The 20248-nt window shown below is 53.6% G+C and overlaps 1 protein-coding gene across 1 annotated transcript in view; it reads left to right on the top strand.

Annotated features, from left to right (window-relative positions):
• Positions 1-6045: 6045 nt before the first annotated feature.
• Positions 6046-20248, top strand: part of SMAD6 (SMAD family member 6) — a 45051-nt gene continuing 30848 nt past the window's right edge. Inside the window, exons 1-3 of the mRNA XM_055716588.1 lie at positions 6046-7866; positions 10000-10056; positions 11773-11850. Of these exons, the coding sequence (XP_055572563.1) occupies positions 7071-7866; positions 10000-10056; positions 11773-11850 (931 nt within the window). The 5' untranslated portion in view covers positions 6046-7070. The remainder of the gene's footprint in view (positions 7867-9999; positions 10057-11772; positions 11851-20248) is intronic.

The raw sequence follows: 20248 nt of genomic DNA, 5'->3' as shown, positions 1-20248 counted from the left end.
CAGCTGGGATTTTCAGCACCATTCTCCTGTCTTTACAGGAGAAGATGTTCCTCCTGCTCCGTGTTTCACCATGTGCCCTATGGCTGACACAAGACCCAAGGTGTCCCTTTGGCTTGTTCTCCCATTGGAAGAATTGCATTTCAGCCTAGAGGAAACAGCAGGTGCTTATGGTTTGGAAATCATAAGAGGTCTGTGTTCGTTGCTGCGTTATTTGCTACTGTGTCTTCTCTGTGGATTGGATCCCGTGGGAAGCTGCACCCCACAGCTCTTTCTGCTTCAGCATCCTTTGCTCTCGCTGAGGCTGGCAGCAAGTGACTTCAGGCTGTGAAGCCACCACCGGTCCAGCCCAGCCAGCTTCTCCCTGGGAGCAAGACGCACCTTCTGCAATACTCCCAAAAATTTCTCTTTTCACTTCTCGCTGCCTGGTATATGTAATAACGAACTTCATGGCAAGGATACATTTCTTGTTGTTCTGTATTTTTCAGATGAAGAAAGTGTGTGAATATTGTCTCTGGCTGAATGTGAAATGACACCGCAGGGCAGTGGGACTGAATAAGGTCCCCCGGCTGTGTTCGGAGAGAGAGGCAGCACACAACAGATGGAAACACAGCTTTTATTAAGGGGAAAAATCCACCTTTCTCTGCTGTGGAAGTTGGCATTAGGTTTGGATGAAGGCAGCCTTTCTGTCCTGCAAACCCAGGACACCAGTGCTTTACTTGGATTGCAGCAGGACTTTACTGGGATGGCTTGAATTTGTTTTCTTACAAAATGCGAGCAGCAGCACAGGGGGATAATCTGCACTCATGGCACTGGCCTGACTTGTGGTTCTGTCCTTGTTCGTCCTAACCCAAACCAGAGAACCTAATACCCCGTATCTTACATGGGTCCTTGCATCTCCAGTGTTAAAGTTGGACTCTTTCTCCCTGAATAACTGCTTGATTATTTATACAAATTGGCCGAGATCCATCCGGAAGAGATTTAAAGAAATTGGGCTGCAATTGCCCATAGAGCTGAGTCTCCTCCTGGGATGCAAGAGTCCATGTCCCTACTCCAAGCAAGGAGCTTCTCCTGGCGTGGTGGTCCACCACAGATGGGTGCCATCGCCCACCGGTGAGGATCTTCTGGGAGATGATTTTACTTCTGTGGGTTTGACTAGAAATCCAGGCTTGAGCCCAGGTAACCTTTCCAAGCAGCACTTTGTGGAAACCGGTAGTTTGCTACCAAAAAGGAAAAAAAAAAAAGTTTTGGTTTTGCCCAACTGACGTTTTCTGACACAAGAAATCATGTTGTCAAAAAACTTCCCAACCACTCTGCTGGGAATGTGCTCTTTGCCATCAGTCCCCAAGGCTGGAGTGCCGGGGTGTTGAAATGTTACTACAGCCCTGGAAACTGTGAGTCAGCTTGTCCCCACCCACAGCAGATACTCGTGGGAAGGGCCTTGAAAAGCCTGGAAACTCAGCAGCTCTTGCCTTGTGGAGTTTCCATTAACCCATTAACATTAATTTCAGGTCCAGTGAAATTCGGTATTTGGCGAATTTCTGTTGGATTTTGTCCCTTTTTTCCCCCGCCCCCTTCCTGATTCTGATAAATTTTGGAGGTTATTTGATTTCAACTCATCCCTAAGCAATTTGGCTGCCGTGGCCCCGGTTCACCGCTGGGGCCCCGTGGGACAGGCTGGCCCTGGGCAGCAAACACAGCACCCACCGTGGTGCCACCGGATCTGGTGGGAACTTGGATGGGGTCACTGGATGATGAAACTTTGATCCTACTTGCAGGAAGGATGCTAGTGAAAACTTCCCTAGTGCAAAACCCTCCTGGCTGTACTGCTGTGTCGGGATGTAAATGCACTGACTTGGGCATCTCCTGGCAGGGATGAGGGTTGTGCAGTGATGTCCCAGCTTTTCTGGGAGAAGACATGCCTTGTTCCCCGTGGGGATGCAGGCAAGGAAGCCGTGTGGGTGCCTGCCACCCCTGCCAGCTGGGCAACCTGCCTGCCCACACCGGCGGTGGCCACAGCGCAGTGACACACACAGCAGAGTTGCCTCAAGCAGGTCAGGGACTGGGTGCGATGAGGCTGTGAGTGTGCAGGCTCCGCCTGCAAGCCCTGCTGCAGTGGGACATGCAAACCCACTTTCGGGGCGCGAGGTTGGCGGGATGGGAGCTGTGCTTCCCGCCGGTGAATCCACCGCACCCAGGCTCAGCTCTACCTTCACACGCGCACAGTTCGGAGCAGTCTGTGCAAACCACTGACCTCAGGCTATCTCAGAGCCATCTGCAAACTGCATTTACTGCCGACTGGAAAACATGTGAAGGTAGCAAATCCCAGGTCTTAACTCAGCGGACGATGATGTGAAAGAACCCTTGCATTCCCCTGACGCATGCCCTCGCCTGTGTCCCAGGAGCGGTGGCAAAGGGTCGCTACGACGTGAGCCTGGAGGAGCCGGGATGGGCTTTGCCATGGCTGTAGCCTACATGGGATGGGGGCACGCACCCAGATGGGGGTGGGGTCACATCCTCGGCATGAAGAGTTTCAAGACGCCAAAGTCTGGGAGCGTGGAGTCCAACGGCTGTGAAATTCTCCATAAAGGAAAATTTTTCAAACATAATTTTTTTTTAACTTTGGATTTATCAAAATGCCTTGTTCTGATTTAACTTTTCCATTTTGAAGACAGTCCAAAGTCCTATCACAGTGTGTTACTGCACAGAATATAACATTTGCAAGAGTAAAATGAAAAGTCGGTTTGAACTGGAAAATCACGGCCATGTCATTAAAACAAAGGAAACGGGACATTCTGATGTTGTCAAAACTTTTTTTTCTCTGGTTCCTTTCAAAATCAGCTTCCAGCAAAACCAGCCTGGTTTTATGAGGCATTTTAGTTCTTGGCAGAGCCCCTCTCCCTGGCGCAGCAGTTTTGTCATGGTTTCTCTGGCGAGGCTCACGCGCTCTGTGCCCCCGTTCCCAGGCGGTGAAAGGGGGGTGCAGTGTTCACTGCCCCTCAGCATTGAGTCAGAGCCGTCCCTGTCTCAACTCCATTTTCGAGGCATTAGAATAACCTACAAATTGAGCTGTTAAAACATTGTTTCAATGGCAATTACTCATTTTCTATTTTAACCTCCGCATCCTTCTCTTTGACCGGAAACGTATAAGATACTAGAGATAAAAAAAAAGCAGAAAATCATGAAACATATAAAAAGACAGAGATACAAAAAAGCAGAATAATCATGAGATTTATTTTTCCTTACCAAAACCTTAGAGCTCAGTGGTCTGTGTCTGCAGGTTTGGGCTCTGCTGATACCTTCGACCATGCTGGCACGGACACAACGGCAGTGCTGGCCCCTGTCCCCCCACCCTAGCTGCAGTTTGGCTTGGGGAAGAGGTTGGTGCCGGTGCCCTCCTGGCCACCCACGGTCCTCCTGGGCCCAAGAGGATTTGGCTTTATATACTACCTGGGAGATCCATGTCAGATAAGACTGGCAGGCTTTCAAAAGCTTCTCTTCAGCTTTTGTGCCAAGATCTATAGGATGTGTTCCAGAGCATCTCCCAGGAATGTTTGTTGTTATGACAGGCAAAAAAAAAGAAGAAAAAAAAAAAAGAGGGGGGGAAAAAAGGCAGTGAAAGAGCACATTGCTGTTAATTACTAGAAATCCTTTAATAACCAACATTACTATAAATTATATGTGCATTATGACAAGTACAATTGAGCGCTCTGTTTGTCTTGCCCATGTTAACAGCATGGAACAATGTGCTGTTGTTGCAAGAGCTGACATGGATGGCACTGGGTGAAACCAGGACTTCTCCATCGCATACCTGTGCCCACAGAGACCGGCGGCCACCCCGCGTCCCATGAAAGCTCCATTGTTCTTTCTGCCATATAGCACGCACCATGATTGTATAGCGTTGGATAAGCAGTAATACGTTGCTTGCTGAAATAACCTATCCTTAGTTTAAACAGTGCTATATTTAAGATTTATATATATTTAAATGTTGGTAATTGCACATTGGTGACTTACTATAATTTGGATGACAGTTTGTAAATACGATATTGGGAAGAAAAGCATCAGCTGCATTTAGGGAGGTAAATTTTGGGGTCATGCAGGACAGGCCGGTTGATGTGGATTTTAAACAAGCGTTGGAACCTCTCTGGAGCAGCCAGGGGATGGGCAGGGATCCTACCTGGGTCCAACATCCAGGAAATCCCGATTTCTGCTTCCACATCTGAAGCTGAATCTTTTTTGTAGCCTTTCCATGCCTTTTAACTTCTCTTTATTCCCTAACGTGAAGAAAGGCTAATAGCATTTACCTACCACAGTGGGATGTTGGCTGACTGTTGTAAATAGCTCTAAACCGTGAGATAGGTGTAAAATGTCGCAGCTGTGCAGGTTGGTAAGAGCGCTGGGCTTTAGCCCAGAGGTCATGGGACATTATTTCCACACGAAGCGAGTTGGTACCCCAATACCATCATCTGGTTTTATGCCCGGTTTGGTTTCGACATAGGGAGGGAGCTGGTGGGAGGGCAGTGCTGCACGGGACCATCAAGCCCCCATCCGCAGCAGTTAGGAAACCCGATGGCAGAGGCAGCAGGTCCCTTAAAGGATTTGTATCATTTTTCACATTGCATTTTTAACAAGGCAAAGCGCACATTTCCTAAAACCACCCCCAAAAAGGTGGGTTTGTTGTTGTTTTTTTAGGTGGGCAGGGGACAAGGAGCTTTGCCCTTGCTCCTGCAGGTCAGTAGGGGCAGAAGGCACCTGGAAGGCAAAACCCTCATTTACGTATTGTAATGATGTTGGTGCAAACCTCAGTGGCACACACGTATCGATTTTAAATGGAGCATTTTTTTTAATCCCTTACGTTAAGCTGATGCACGCAAGTTGTATTTGCCATAAAAAGCTGGACTGACTTAACCAAATGGATTTGTATTTAATTTCTTAGGTGCGTTAGTGCCGGTCTGGGGAAATGTGAATGTAAGCCTTCCGTGATGGCAAGAGCTAACCAAAGATGCCAAGAGAAAAGGTATGGACATTCAGGTTGGCTGCGATTTGCAGGTTGAAATATTTTTATGGTGGTGGTTTTGGTGTTGGGGTTTTTTGGTGTTTGGTTTTCCCTTTTTTTCCCTTTTCCCTAGCTGGTCAGCTGCTGGGAAATCAATTGCCACGGTGTGGTTTCGCTCGCCAGAGCTTAAGTTCCACGGCCGGTTCGCAGCGGATGCCCCCGGCAGCAGGTTCCCGGCACTGGATGCGCTGAGGCCGGGCCCCCCGCGGCCCGCGGTGCCTGCGCGGGGCGGAGCGAAGCCCGGAGCCCCCATAACGGGGCCGGCCGCAGTAGCCGCTTCGTGCCGAGCGTGTCCCTGCCACGGGCAGCGGCTGGTGCGCCCGGGGACCGGCCGCGCGGGGGAGCGGGGTCAGCGGGAATCGCCATTTTAGCCGGTTTTAGTTATTTTTTAGTATTTTTTCGAGGCGGGAGGGGTGTCCCTGTCCCTACACGCAGCCCCCAGCAGCACCCTCCCTCCGCCGCCGTGCCAACCGGGCCGTGCGGGGCGGGACACGGCGCCGCGCCGCCTCCACGCACCCCCCCGCACCTCCCACGGGGCCGCCGCTCCCCGCCGGCCTGGGCCCCCGCGGCGGCGGGCGCAGAGACCCAGTGGAACGCGGCCGCCGGCGCCCGCGGAATGTCTTTCATTCACGGGCACGCCGCGCCGCGCTGAGGAGAGGGGGGGCGGTGCCGGCGCCGTGCCCGGACCAATGAGCGGCGTCGAGGCAGGGCGTCACGCGGAGGCGGACCAATGGGCGCCCGCCGGGCCTGAACTTTTGCCACGGCGGACAAGTTGATACATCGCGGGGGTGTGTCCCGCCGCCGCGGCTCCGGCGGGGGGAGCGGCCTTAACCCCTGCGCTGCCGCCGCGCCGCCATGACCTACTTTCCCGCGGGGCGGCCGCGGCGGGGCGGGGGTCCCCCCCCGGCCCTTCCCTTTCCCCTTCCCGGTCCCCGCGGGGCCACCCGCCCGCTGGAAGCCTGGGGAGGAGGATGGCGGGGCGGCGGCGGGGGGGGGGGGGGGTCCGGGTCCGCGTGTGTGTTTGTGTGCGTGTGTGTGGCGGCGGCGGCGGGGTGCGTGTCCCTTTAAGGGTTGGGAAACTTGAGCCGGTGTTTGCGCAACGCCCGGTGCCGCGCGGAGCCGCCAAAGTGTCTAGACTGGCACATGATGGGCGGCAGCCAATCGCGCCGCCGCTCGCGAGGGGCCCTGCGCGCGCGCCCCGGCCACACAAAAGCCAGCGAGGGCGGGCGGGCGCGGAGGCGGCGGCGGCCCCGGCAGCCGCGCGCAGGGCAGCGCGGGGACCCGGCGGCGGCGGGAGCGGAGCAGCGGAGCGGAGCGCCCCGACCGCGGGACGGGCCGCGCCCCGGGGATGCGCACCGCGCACGTGCCGGCACCGGCCTGCGCTGCGCTGCGGGCGTCCTGCCCTGCCGCCGCTCGCCGGCTTCTCTCTCCGTCTCTTCGTTTTTCTTAATTTTTATTTCCTTCTTTTCCACTCCCTCGCTCTTCAAATTTGGATTTTTTCCCCCGGTTTTTCAATTTTAATTTCTTTTTTTAAACTATTTTTGGCCGAAAGGAATCGCCTTACCTCCGCCCGCGGCCCCGGCGCCGCTTGCCCGCCGGGCGGCACCCCCCGCCCCTCTCCGCGTACGGTGGAGCCGCCGAGGGGCGCAGCCGAGCGCTGCCCCGGGCCCCCCCCGCACCGCGCCTCCGCCGCTCCCCTCCCGGCCCCGCGTTGGCAGCCGATGTAGGGCCCGGCGCGGCGCGCCCGAGCCCCAGCGCCGCCACGGGAGCGGCCCCGCACCGCCGCGGGCGTCGGCGCAGCCCTCGCGGCCCCGTCTATGCCCGCGCCGCGCCGCCTGCCCGGTGCGGCCCCGCCGCGGGCCGTCGGCGAGTGGCTGGGCAGGGCGGCGGGGAAGCGGGCGAGCGGCGGCGGGCGTGAGATGAGATAAAGCCGGCGGCGGAGCGAGGAGCCCCGCGGAGGAGGGCGCGGGGGGGCGGCGGCGGAGAGCGACGCGACCCCCGGCCGCCCGCGTGTCGTATGTTCAGGTCCAAACGCTCAGGGCTGGTGCGGCGACTTTGGAGGAGCCGCGTCATTCCGGACCGGGACGGCGGAGATGGGAGCGCCAGGAGCGGCCACGACCTCGGAGCCACCGGCAGCTGCAAAATCCCGGAGAAGAACCCCTCGGCGGAGATCCGCGCGGTAGCGCGCAGCCTGCTGCGGGAGGCGGAGGAGCGGCGCGGCGGGGCGGCGGGCGAGGCGGCGCCCGGCGGGGACCCCATGGCGGAGCGGCGCGGGGCCCGGCTCCGCGCTCCGCCGCGGCGGGACGGCGCCGAGGGGGCGACCCCGCGGCGGGCGCGGGAGAGCGACGGCCGGACGGTGACCTGCTGCCTCTTCAAGGAGCGGGAGCCGGGCGGCCCCCAGCCCGCCGCCGCCGCCCTGGCCGCCCGTGGCCCCGACGGCGCGACCGACGGCGGCTCCCCGGAGCGGCGGGGCCGGGAGGCGCGGTCGCGGCTGGTGCTGCTGGAGCAGGAGCTGAAGGCCGTCACCTACTCGCTGCTGAAGCGGCTGAAGGAGCGCTCGCTGGACAGCCTGCTGGAGGCGGTGGAGTCCCGCGGGGGCATGCCCAGCGGCTGCGTGCTGGTGGCCCGCACCGAGCTGCGCCTGGGGGGCCAGGCGGCCCCCCCACACCTGCTCCTGGGCAAACTCTTCCGCTGGCCCGACCTGCAGCATCCCGCCGAGCTGAAGCCCCTCTGCGAGTGCCAGAGCTTCGGCGTCGCCGACGGACCCACTGTCTGCTGCAACCCCTACCACTTCAGCCGCCTCTGTGGGCCAGGTGAGGAGCTGGGCGGTGGGGGCTTTCCACCCCACCCCCACCCCCGTCCCAATTCGGGACATCGAGGCTTCAAGGCTCAGCCCATCCGCACCCCCGAGGGCAGGCGGGATGCCCGGCCGGGATGCGCCTTGGCGTTGGTGTGGGGTCCCCGGCCTGGCATCCCCACCGGCACCGGCTCCCCCTTGTGCTTAAAAACCCCTTTGCCCCCCTGCCCGCGCGGGTCCTCCCAGCCTCGGGGTGCCGGGGGCGGTTTGCGGCTGCCAGCCTGGCCGGCTGCGCTGGGCAACCGGGCATGGCCACCGGGGCTGCGGGGATGCTCGCCGAGCGCCGGACCAGCCGGGCAGCCCAGGCATTTCTGGGTGATGGCTCATGGGTTTTTATACCGTGGCCAGAGGGATCCCGGAGGACACCAGCCTCCTGCTGACGGTCCCTTTCCTGACAAGAGCTTCGGTTATTTTATGGTTTTTTGCAATCCGGGAGCCTGCCATGCGTTGCAGTACTTATTTGAGAGAAACTTGTAGGCTGGGCGTGCTTCCCCTGAAGGTAGCTAGAGGCTAGCAGCAGGTTTTTTGCTTCAGTCGGAGGTGATGTGCATTTGTTGGGACTGCGCATTTATTTTAGAAACTGGCGAAGCCTCCGTGTCGCTTTCCCGCAGTGGTGGCTGTTTTCCCAGCGGTGAGTGGCCACCAGCCCTGTGCGGGCATTGCGGAGAGCAGCACTTTGATCGAGGGGCTCCTTAGCGTTTGCGTAGCAGGTGACTGTGCCCGGACCCCACCAGGCACTGGGGACGGTGGCAGGAGCCCGAGGAGAGGGCCTTGATGCCCTTTTCCGCAAGGGTTTGCCAGGCTCCCTGCAGAGACCATGCACATTCAGCTCTGCCACCCAGTTCACAGTGGGGTGACGCGGCCGAGCCCAGTGAAAACGCCTCTCGCTGCCTGGGAGGCGTCCCCTGCGGCGGCAGGTCTGGCTCTGGCATGGGACCAGCCAGACATCCCGAGACATCGGCGCTGTTAAGTTTTTATTTTCAGACTCTTAAGCGCCCTGCAAGGAGAGCATCTTGTTGCTTGGCAGCTTGCTTGGTTAGGGGAGATGAGCAACCTTTTCTTAGCAGCAGTAAGTGACCCAAGGCCATCCCAGGGCAGGCACACAGGGGATGCTGAGGTTGTTCTTCAGGAGCTAACCCAAGCGGGGATGGAGTCGGTGGGCCCAGTACCTTGTGTTCGGATCTGTGTGGGAACCGAGGAGCACACCCTTGTTTCGGTAGCGTGGGGTCAACGTGATGCCGTTTGTTTTCAGTGCGGTCTCTCACTGGAGTGGGTGCCCCGTGCTGGATGCTGTGATAGAGCCCAGCTGGCTGGGTGCCTCTCAATTTTAGCAAGTTATAATTCAAGAAACGCATCACTACTGTAATTTAGAAGGAACTCCCCCCCTTCCCCTTTGAACAGCGCACAGAGGTGATGGCAGACCTCTGTCAGCCTTTCGTGTGGTCTGGGCTCTTCCAAGGACAGCCAGAGCTAGTTAGCTGACCTGATTTAGTAAGGACTTGCTTCACTTTCAGTGCATGACTGCTGATGTGCTGCTGCTCGCAGCCCAGCGCTTGGGGAGCTTTGCTGAGCGAAGGTCGGGGGAGCGGGATCAGCCGCTCCTGCACCCAGGGGCTTCTTGGGATGGACCAGGGTTACTTTGGTGGCTGAGGCCAACCTGGCCGCTGGCAGCAGGCTGCATGTGCCGAGAGAGGAGTGTCCTTTTCAGCACCTGACACCCTTTTGCAGTCCTTGTAATGTAGTCGTGTGTGTTTGAGCCATGGTTGGACGGTTGTCTCCCAGCGCGGATGAGGAAAGCATCGCTCTTTGGGAGCCGTGCTCCAGTTTGTGTGCTTCAGGGTGGTGGGTGCGGGGCAGGGGGGGACGGGGAGAACTGCAGCCTTTCCTGTGGTGAAGCCCACTTTGAAAGACCAGGGTGGAACCCCCAGTCTTGAAAGAGTAGGAAAACTCTTGGTCTTGAGTTGCTTCCAAGCGGGTTTTCTTCCATTGGGCGTTTGTAACCTTGGGAGGTTCCTACCCAGAAAGCGAAAGCATGAGGGTTGGGTTGATAAGCCAAACACAGCACTAACGTAAAGTTTTGTTTTTCCAGAGTCTCCACCGCCTCCCTACTCTCGGCTGTCTCCTAATGATGAGCAAAAGCCACTGGGTACGTGTTTTCTCTCTTTTGATCTCCTGGCAGCTCTTTCATGGCGCAGTCCTGGTGTTGGTTCTAAGACAACCCTACGTGGCATGTCAGGCAAAAGCCAACAAGTCGGGATTTTATGGCTGCTCATTATTTCTGAGCAAGCATCAGCTGATGGGTTTTAAGAAGTAAATGGATGTCAGTTTATCATACCAAATTACCATGTAGGCACATGCATATTTTCCAAAATAATATGAAGCGCTATTTTTAATGAAGGCATAATGAAAGGTTACCAGACGTCATGTTTTGTCTGTGTGTGTAATCTGCGGGATGATGGAGTGGAGGGGGAGTGGGAGCTCCTGGGTGCCATTTCCATAAAGCCCTGCCTGTGCTGCGCCACGGGGGAACCGGCTATTACCCTTCCTCTGCGTATTAAAATGAGATGTAAACTCTTTGAACGTCGGCACTATATAATTTCAGAGTGATGTTTTGCTTTTCCTGGTGAATTATAAAAGCTTTTTTAAGAAAAGCCTAGCAAAAGCGGCTTGGGTGGGTAGGCTGGGTGTGAAGCAAAAGCCGCTGGAGAGCCTGGAAAATGCAGCCTGGGGTCTTGGTCCTGCGTGGTGCGCACTGCCTTGGGGACCTTTTGAATTGGCATCGCTGCATCCTGAGCGTCCTTTCTCAGTGCCCGCTGCTTGCTCAAGTAAATGGGGAGCAAAGATGTGGGAGGGAAGGGAGGAATCCCGTGTCCCTTTTGGGTTTCTTGCTGGGACCGGTGCAGCTGTGGCCGCATCTGGAGCGTGGGATTTCTCTCTTCGTCCCATAGTCGGTGGCTGTGATTCACTGGGCGGGTAGTGACGGAGGCGAGCCGCTCTTGCTCCCCGTCGGGCAGCGACAGGGAGGAGGCTGGCGGGGTTTGCCAGGGCGATAGGAGCAGGACAGTGTGCCTGCCTGTCCCACCCAGCCCCGAGGGACGGCGGGAGCTGCCCCGTGCCAAAGGTGAGTCCCTGCCCTGCCAGGCCTGGGAGCTGCCGGTGACCTGCCCACAACCTGCCATTTTTTTCCCATTTTTTGGGTGTTTGTTTTTTGGGGTTTTTTTTGTTTGGTGTGGAGGCAGAAAAAAGGAGTTGTCCCTCCCTGTGCTCCCCCTTCTGAGTTAATTCCCTTCAGAAACTGCTTGTGTTGCAGGGAGAGATGATAGTGGGTGACACGTGACTTTATTAAAACAACAGCCAGGGATTGAAATTTGCTTCACTGGCTTGTTTGATTGGAAAAATAATAGTTAATCTGTGAGCAAACAGTTGAGCACTTAATTAGAGGCGTGTAAGCAAGAGAGAATAACAAAGACTCTTAACTTGTTAAAACAAAGTTTCCTTCGCTTCAGCAAAGAGGAAGGAAGGAAGGAAGCAAGAATAAACAGCTTCAAGAATTTTAATGGTGATAATTAAGTATAGTAACTGTGAGTTGTTTAGAGGCTTAATGTAACTTTATCCAGTAAGCACCAAGTTCCTACTTGTTTGATCAACTTAACTGCAGTTATTTTTGTGGTCGAAGCAATTCAAACTTTGCATTTGCGTGGTAGAGGTACAAAGTTAATCGTTGCTTTCTGGCCCAGTGGAGAGTTTCTCTTGGGGAGATGATGGGGAAACTGAAGAGCCACAGATGCTCACATAGTGCTTGCAAATGCAGGAAAACTAAAAATGCTCTTTTTTTTTTCTTTTTCCTTTCTTTCCCCCCCAGATCTATCAGATTCCACGTTGTCTTACACTGAAACAGAGGCTACAAACTCGCCCAATGTCACGCCTGGAGACTTCTCAGGTTGGCAGATGTTTGTGCCTTCGTGCACGCGTGGTCTGTGCTGGGGAGCTTGTGTGGGGCAGGACAGCAGGAGGAGATGGCGGCGGCTGCTGCTGCTGGTGGTTTATATTCTTGGTGGAAAAAGAAGGGGGCGGGGGGGGTGGGGGAAGCGCAATTTTGAGTTGATTGTTCCGAGGCGCATGTGTTCCACGTGTCGTGATAAGATGGTGTTTATGGGATGAGTGTGCTGGGACAAGTGGAAAGGTTTGGGAGGTGGCCACGGGGCCACACGTGTCCCCTGTGGAAGCCACCTAGACCTCTCCCGAGCCCCAGGGCTGTGGGCTGGCACGAGGTTGGGCTCTGTGCCGTCACTGTTTTCATGGCAGGAGCAGTGAGGCCATGTCGAACGATGACTGCTTTGTGGTGGTTCTTGCTGAGTCTGTCTGGCTTGTGTTACCTGTTGGGTCCTGGCCCTACAGTGCAAACCCTGCTTTCATGAGTAGGGCTCCCAGCTACGATGCCATTGAAGCTCCTGAACAAAGCTTTGCTTAATTAGGTCCTGGTTTTTGCACTGCCCCACCCCTGCAGCCTTTCATTCATTTAATGGTGCTGTGTAAGGCCCTGGGTGGTTTTACCCACGAGCAGGTGGAGAGTTGGGGCTTCCATTTGCTCTGGCTGCCGTGATGGTTTCTCATCTTTCTCCTCTGATGCTGCATCCCAGGCTGGGGGCTGAATGGTGTGTCGGGCAGGAGGGACCTGTCTGTGGGACCAGGTTTAATTTCCATATAAGAAATGACATGGTTAACGGTGTGAGAGCCAAGATGAAGACAGATAAACCTTCGTCCTGCTGAAGCCCCGTGTGCCTCCTTGGGTGGTTGGGCTGGGCTCTGTGGTAGAGCAGGACTCTGGCACCTCTGTGCCCAGGTGCTGGATTGCTGAGCATGTGGATGGGCTTTGCTGCTCTCTGGGGGATGCTGCAAGGTGACAGCAGTGGAGGGGACCCTTAGGGTGCTGGTCCTCCGGGTCCTAAACCAGTCCCAACCCCACAGCATTTTAAGGGGCATTTAAACAGCACGGCACCACAGTGTCAAGGGATGCTGGCATGTTTCCCTTCGGGGATTTTTTCCTACTTCTCCTTTAAGGTTCTCCTGCTGTGGCTGGTTTTGCCACGGTGCTGCCGCGTGCCGAATGCAGCGTGCCGGCCCGCCTTGCTTTTGTTGTGCTGCCAAGTGTCCATAGCAGGGGAACAATTGATAGCCAGGAGTTGGATCATTCAGGGTTGTGCTCTAATAAATATGTGTTCAGTTCCTAACAAACATTCCTCAGGCTGGATATGCGTCCGTAAAGCTCCCCATGCCCATGGCTTTTATCGTAACTTGATAATTGCCGTTAATTATGGCAGCCGAGTTTGAAAACCACGGTTCCTGAGGATGTAGTGGTTCAGCTCCTCTCGCAGCGGAGCCCTTTATGGGACATCTGGTAGATTTTCTGGACTAGAAGAGATTTTTAACTTTTACTTGAACAATATAACAATAACATGTGACCGAGATTGTACTGAAATCGGATACCTCCTCTCCCCCTGCGTAGTTTCCAACGGTGTAACTTTTAATAAGAGTCTGGGGCTGTGTGATTTATTTTTCCCCAGTGCTCACGATAGCTGAAAGAGGATAAGAGCTTCACTGAAGTTAACCCATACTTGTCATCACAGGGAAGTAAAAGGAGAAAAAGCACTTAGACTCTAGTCTATCTGCCATATTTCAGTTTGTTTATTCTCCATTTCAACTTATTTAATAGGTCTGCTTGAAATGTAGGCCTGTGTAAAGGATACACAAAGCACGTGGGCTTCCCTGCCTTCCCTTGTGCGTACCGGAGGAGCTCAGTGTGCATTTAACTCCTGTTCCAAAAATAAGTACATTTTGGATCTAGCATCAAGCCACTACTATTTATTGCTTCAGCTTTGATCATCAAAAAGGCTTTTCCTACTAAACCCACGAAATTCAATTTTGGATAACAAAGAGAACCATTCTTCTACTGTTACTCTTTACTTGATGAGCTTCTAAACAGGAAGTTTTAGCATGAAGTCAGAAGATAATCTCTGTTGTACGTATACATCTAAAAAAACCCACAGCCACCCTCTTTTTGAAGTGTAGACCTTCTCATGGCTATAGTACTGCTCTTAAAAATAGCAAGAAGTCTTCAATGAACTAGCAGGCTTGCTATAAAATTTGGAGGAACAGTCAATGCTAACTGGAAGCACAAGTTGTGCATAGTTGTGCAGATGAGACCTTCTGTGGGAACTGGATCGATGGATGGTGCTGCAGAGTCCTCTTCAGCTGAGGTTCAGAGCGTTTGGGTCACGAAAGGAAGCTCACTGTCCAAGGATTGGTGTCCAGCCACAGTGTTTCCCTCGGACTGGGGATGCCTCCGATGTCTCGGTGAGGTACAGTGGCTTGGGAAGATCTGGGTTGGTGGCAAAGGCACCTGGAGGTGTTTGATCCCGAAGTTTCCATCTTCTGAGTTGAAGCAGTGTCACATTCAGGCTCGCAGGAGTACGAGTTCCTCGTTGGGGTTTTTTTCTGCAGCTGTGCACACTTGGGGAGCAGAGGTGAAGAAAACCTGCCATTTCGGGAGTTGTATCTTGAGCCCTGTTGCTTCCCCTGGCTGGAGTTGTGCCAGAGCCTTGGCCAGTGTTGGCGTCCCCACGGCTCCCCCGGCCGGAGCTGGGGAAATACCAGGGAAAGGGCAAAATCCAGCAAGGCAGAAACAAAAGCTCAGCCCCGTGACTCATAATTGGTGGAACATTTGTAGTAATTTTTTTTTTTTTTCCCTTCCCCTCAGACTTGGCTCCTCTACCACATGCCAAGAAGCTGCTGTACCCGTTAGACTTGCCAGGCTTGTAGAGGGCCACGCTGCTGCTGCGGGAACTGGTTCAGTACGGTGGGGACGTGCTGGAGCAGACGCTGTGGGCTTTGGGATCACCTGCCTTCCCCTGAATCCCACAAGGATATCCCTCGCCTTCCCAAGGAAGGACCTTCTCTTAAAGACCGTGAAATAGCCCTGCTCCCCTGGCACAGCGTGCCACATCGGTCTGTCTTTTTGGCTAAAAAAGCCCCATGAAATCGTACAGTTAGTGACCAGAGTTCTTGTTAGTGGTGGCAATACGTTCTGGAGGTCCTAGGGACCATGCAGGAGGGGAGGAGTTGAGCACAGGTAGGGAGGGAAGAAGGTGGTGTTGCTGCTCGGGAGCCTTCTGTAGGTCTCTGCGCTGACTTGGCCATCACTCGTGGCTGCGGCTGCTGCTGCTGTAGGTCTTGTCTTCTAGAGAGTGCAAAAATGCATCAGTTTTCTTTGGAGCAGTAGTAAGGGTGAGTCATTAGCTGTAGGAGCAGACAGGTAGTGATGGGTACAACTCACTGTTGCCTCACCGCAAAATCCCTGGCTACCATGCTGAGGTCCTGCACCGGCTGCATGTCTCTGCTGAAGATACCAAACAAAAACTGCCTGCAGCAGTCAGTGCCAGGCTCTTGATAGCTATTTTTTTCTCAAAAGGAGCCACTCGTCACTGGAGCCTGTGTCCCTACATGCCTGCTCGTTGCTCCTCGCTTCATCGGGCATTGTACCAGTGTTTGCATGGAAAATCTTGTCGCTCGTATAGAAATGCCTTTGTGAACTGGTGGGGCCTGTGAGGCTCGAGCCCAGTGCATGGCAGGGTTTTCCAGAGGGAAAGGGCTCCTTGCCAAGTGTGGGTGTCTGTGTCCAACCCACCTCCCTTCAGTTCTGCAGCATGCCAGGGGACCCTGTCCCGCACCCGGTCCTTCTGCCACGGACTGGCCAAGCCGGTGCTGGAGCCAGGGGATGCTCGGCACCGGGTGGTTTCAGAGAGGAGAAAGGAGGGTGGCTTGGGGCTGGGTATCACACCTGAGCGGGGAGAAGTGCTGCCAGAGCAGTGAGAGCTGAGGAGAGTGGGGACAGCAGGGGCTGGTGAGGGGAGGTTGCACCAGCAACAAGAGGCTTTGCAGGAGGCAGTGGAAGATGCTGGTTTAGATTTTTCCAAAAATACTGTTTGTTTATTTTTTTGGACTTTGAAATCGGTTCACTTCCCATGTGCTGTTACTTCAAGATTCCAGCTCTGGTGAACCCACTTGGTAGCTGGGAATGTGCATCCAAAAGAAGAAATAGTGAGCTGGTGGTCTGTTGGAGGAGTGATTAATTCCTCTCTGCACTCTGGAGTAGTGGGGAGCCGGCCCCAAAAGTGGAAGCACAGATGTGAGCCTGCTCCAGGCAGCTCTGCCGAAGTCTGGAAGAGGACAGACTCCATGTAGAAATGAGCTCTGCTCAGTCACTTGCTCACTGTTCCCTTCTCCGAAGTTGGTGGAGGATAATTGTGAATTAACAGAGAGAGGAGAAACAGAGACTGAAGGGCCTGGAGATTATTTAAAGTTTTGGGGGTTTTCGTATTTTTTTTTTTTTTCCCAAGACCTGGGAAGGTAGAGACATTGCTTGCAGGGCACTGGTGGAACTGGGGGTGTTGGATTTGGGGAGCGGGGTCCCCGTATCCCTGCAGGGAGGAGGAAGGTGGGAGCGTGCCTGTCCATCCCGGCTGATGACTCAGCGCTGCTGAAGCGATGCCATGGCTCCAATGCGAGAGCCGGAGGGTTTTTTCTGCTTCCAGCAATATTTAGGATGAACTTAAGGAAGCATTTTTTTAAAACCCACTGAATGGAGAAAGTGAACATTTCTCTTCCTCTCCCCCCAGAAATAACAGACTGCAAGGATTTATGCTAACAAGGAAATTTATGAAGATCCTGTGTGTTAGAAGTAGGGGGAAAAAAAAAAGCGCCTATTAAATATGTAAGGCGGATATGTGTGGAAACTGGGCAAACATTGCCTTTTCCAGAGTGGGGGAGAGATTGTGAAATTACCTGTTAACAGAAACAGGAAAAAAAAAAAAGACATTTTCTCATTAATAGGGTGGCAGTTTCTTCTGGGGGTGAAATGTTGGCTTTGCAACTTTCTGATGGCCACCTCTGGCTTCGGCATGCCTGGGTGCCAGGCTCGCACTGCAGCCCTGGGTGCGGGTGCTGGCTCCGGCTGGGGGCAGCAGGTTGGGTCTGACCCAGCAGCACTGTGGAGCCTTTTCATCCTTTTTTGCCCCCATCCTATTGCAGAAACATAAATCTATTTTAAAAAAAAAAAAAAAAAAGGTGGAGCATATCTGCACATCCAGTTTAATCACAGACAGATGTTTATTTGGGCCAGTAATGGTTTTGGTTTCCTTTTTCTTTCATATTTAACTTTAAGTTTGCTGGCGTGTCTTACCCTGCGCAGTCTATAACAATCAGGGTTTGGCTAAAAACTTTTCTTGTTGGAGGAGCGAGCCTGTTGCCAAGAGCTACTTCTCTGATGCAAAAAAACACATCCTGGAGGTGCTTTGTCAGATGTTTTTATATTAAACAGTTTTCCTCCATAATTTTAGTTTGCCAGTGGGAAATAAAGTGCATCTATTTTCTAATGTGCTTCAGAGAGGAATTCTTTGCTTGGTGTGAAGGTTTTCCCCACACGGCTGTGGATGGCTGTGAATGTTGGAATCCCCATCAGAGAGTGTGACCGCACAGCAGCATCCTTCCCCATGCTTGGGAGAACTTCCAAACAATAACCTACCTTCACTTCGGGTTTGTTCTTGTGCAGCTTCTGGCCCTACCTGAGGTTTACATCAAAGGCAACTGTGCAAACTACAGAGTGAATCATGGAACTAATCCCTGAAAGGGAATGTGGGCAAGCTCTCGGAGACAGCATCCCTGGGCTTTCAGTGCCTGTCCCTTTCAGAGAGCTGCAGGTGTGCTGTTTTATTCTACAACGAGCATCTTTCTGGGCTGATGATAAATCCACCGGAGCCTGTAGCTTTACAGGAGGATTGCAGGTCTTTTTGCATTACATTTGTGCTTGCCACAGTTGGGTGACTCAAGTGGCAGCTGCTGGAATTCAAACATTTTTGTCTTTGGAGCAGAAGGGAAACGGAAACCATCGTTGATTCTGCAGCCAGATGGGCTCCTCGTTGTGTCCAAAGCCTGTTGATGGCAGTGCTTCATCCATGAGCAGTATAACCCAGCAGAGAGCACTCCGGGTTGTTAATGTGCAGCTGAAGATGCTGTCCAGAGCATTGAGATGGAGCAAATAAACCCCTACTTAACAATTGAAGCTGAAGCACCTTAGATCAAGGCTGGGGAAGATAACAGCATCACAGACTGGTCATGTTAGGAAGGGGCCTCTGGAGATGTAGTTCAACCCCTGCTGCTGCAGGCTTTCCTACAGCAGGCTGGACAGGGTTGTGTCCAGGTGGGTTCTGAATGTCTCCAGGGAAGGAGACTGCAAGCCTGTCTGGGCAGCCTGTCCCAGTGTTTGGTCTCCTTCAAGGCAAAGAAGTTCTTCCTTGTATTCAGATGGAACTCCCTGGGGGGCAGTTTGTTATCGTGGCCCCTTGTCCTGCCTGTGGGCACCACTGAGAAGAACCTGGCCCAGTCCTCGTGGCACTTGCCCTTAAGGTATTTGTAGACATTGATAAGATCCCATCTCAGTCTTCCATTCTTCAGTCTTCTCTCCTCCCTGTGCACGGTTGTTTCTCCCTTAAAACCGTGCAGGGCAACTCCTGCTGCCCACCAGACCCAACAGCTGTAGCGCTGAGGTCTGCTGGAGCTTGCTCATGTAGAGCTTGTGGATGACCACGCTTGGGTGACAGTACACCTTCATGTTGCCACCGGTACCCAACGGCCTGTCTGGAGAAGCAGGAGAGGTGCCAGTGACCCCGTCCGTGCAGAGTGCGGGCTTCTGGAAGGAGGATGAAATTTCTGCAGTGGCTGTGCAGCTGTGGAAGGGTTTCTAAAGCAAGCGACACCTGTTCGTAAAAAAAAAAAAAAAAAAAAAAAATATCCTACAGGTTATGAGCTCACAATACAAGACTTTCAGTCTTGAAATTAATTTGGAGCTGAGCCAGGTTTAGTACCATGGGGAGGGGAAATTAATTTCATGAAGGGTGAGGGACCTCTGGGGAACTCGCTGGAGATGGGAAAAGAGGTGATTTGTGCTGAAGGTCTCCTGAGAAGGGAAGTAAAGGTTGTTCTGAGGCTTTGTGTCCCGTGCAGCATGAGAGCATCGTCACCAGCCTCCAAAAATACTGTCTTCCAAGAGGGAAGGTGTCTTCTGGACTGGGAGGTGGAGAAATGTCCTTTCGTTATCAGCAGCACAAATGGTTTGCGAGAGCAACGCGGTTCTCCAGCGCATTGATGGTGCTGAGCGGGGAAGATGGGAGGGACCTCCCACAGCATCCTGCGTTCGGCCAGGGCTGCTGCATCCCAGGGACCTGCCTGCTCCAAGGAGCATCTTCAGTTGATGCAGCTCCGGTGACATTCATCTGAACTGGTAGAACAGTGGTGGACTCCCTTCTCCCATGTGTTTTCTCCTGCAAGGATCCAGGGTAGATGGGGCAGCTGTTGCAGAGATGTGAATCGAGCCGAAATCCCTCCCATCACTGTCCATTGCTTGTGTTGCTTCACGTGCGAGAAGATCTTTCCTCTTCGATGATGATGATGGCTGATCCTCCTGCTTTAACCCTCCAACACAGGCAACACTTCCTAAAACGAGGACAAAAAGAGCTGTCCCTGGTCCAGAAGACAGAGAGAAAAAAATGCAAAACTAGCTGCCAGAGCTTAGGATCATTTGCCTGTCGTCACACAGGCTGCCCGTTGCAGGAGGGGTGGAAGAAGGTTGGTCTTACCAATACCTGGCCCCGTGCCTAATGCAGGGAATAAAGCTGCTTTGCGGATGATAGCTCTGCGTTTGTTCGTGTGAACGCTGCTCCGCGGCTCTGAAGGAGAGTTTGCGGTGACAGAGCCAGGCAGGATGATGCCCTGAAACGAGCGTATCATGGGCAGCGTTGAGGAGCGCTGTTTCTGTGCAGGCAATACGCTGGATTTCTCAGTCTGTTTCTGCAGAAGAGGAAGGGACAGTTGCCCTTTTTCTCCTTCCCTTACCTGGAGCCGGGATGGCTTTTCACAGCTAGCTGGGATGTTTTCAGCCTAGAAGTTCTTGGAGTAAGTACAACACCTCGATAAAATGTTTTTGTCTGTGGTTCATTGAGTAGTTATGATGCTTGGCCTTGAATCACAGAATAATCACATCCCTCACTTCTCCCAGCACCTAAGCATCACACTTAAAAAAAGAAACATCAGGAAGTAAGCAAGTTACTTAAAAGTAAATTAGGTTAAGCTTTGTAGCCAAAACATAACATTCTTGCACTCTATTAAGAGTTGGATATAGCTTTCTAGGTAGTAAAAGTTCTTTTGATGTAACTCCGGTTGTGTCTTTTAAACAGTGCATATCTGATGGTATGTCTTTGTTTGAACTTTACTTTTTCTCTGTGCCT

The sequence above is a fragment of the Falco cherrug genome, chromosome 7 (genome assembly GCF_023634085.1).
Source record: "Falco cherrug isolate bFalChe1 chromosome 7, bFalChe1.pri, whole genome shotgun sequence".
Taxonomy (NCBI): Eukaryota; Metazoa; Chordata; class Aves; order Falconiformes; family Falconidae; genus Falco; species Falco cherrug.
The sequence above is the reverse complement of the archived record's forward strand: the minus strand, read 5'-3'. Positions and strand labels throughout refer to the sequence as shown.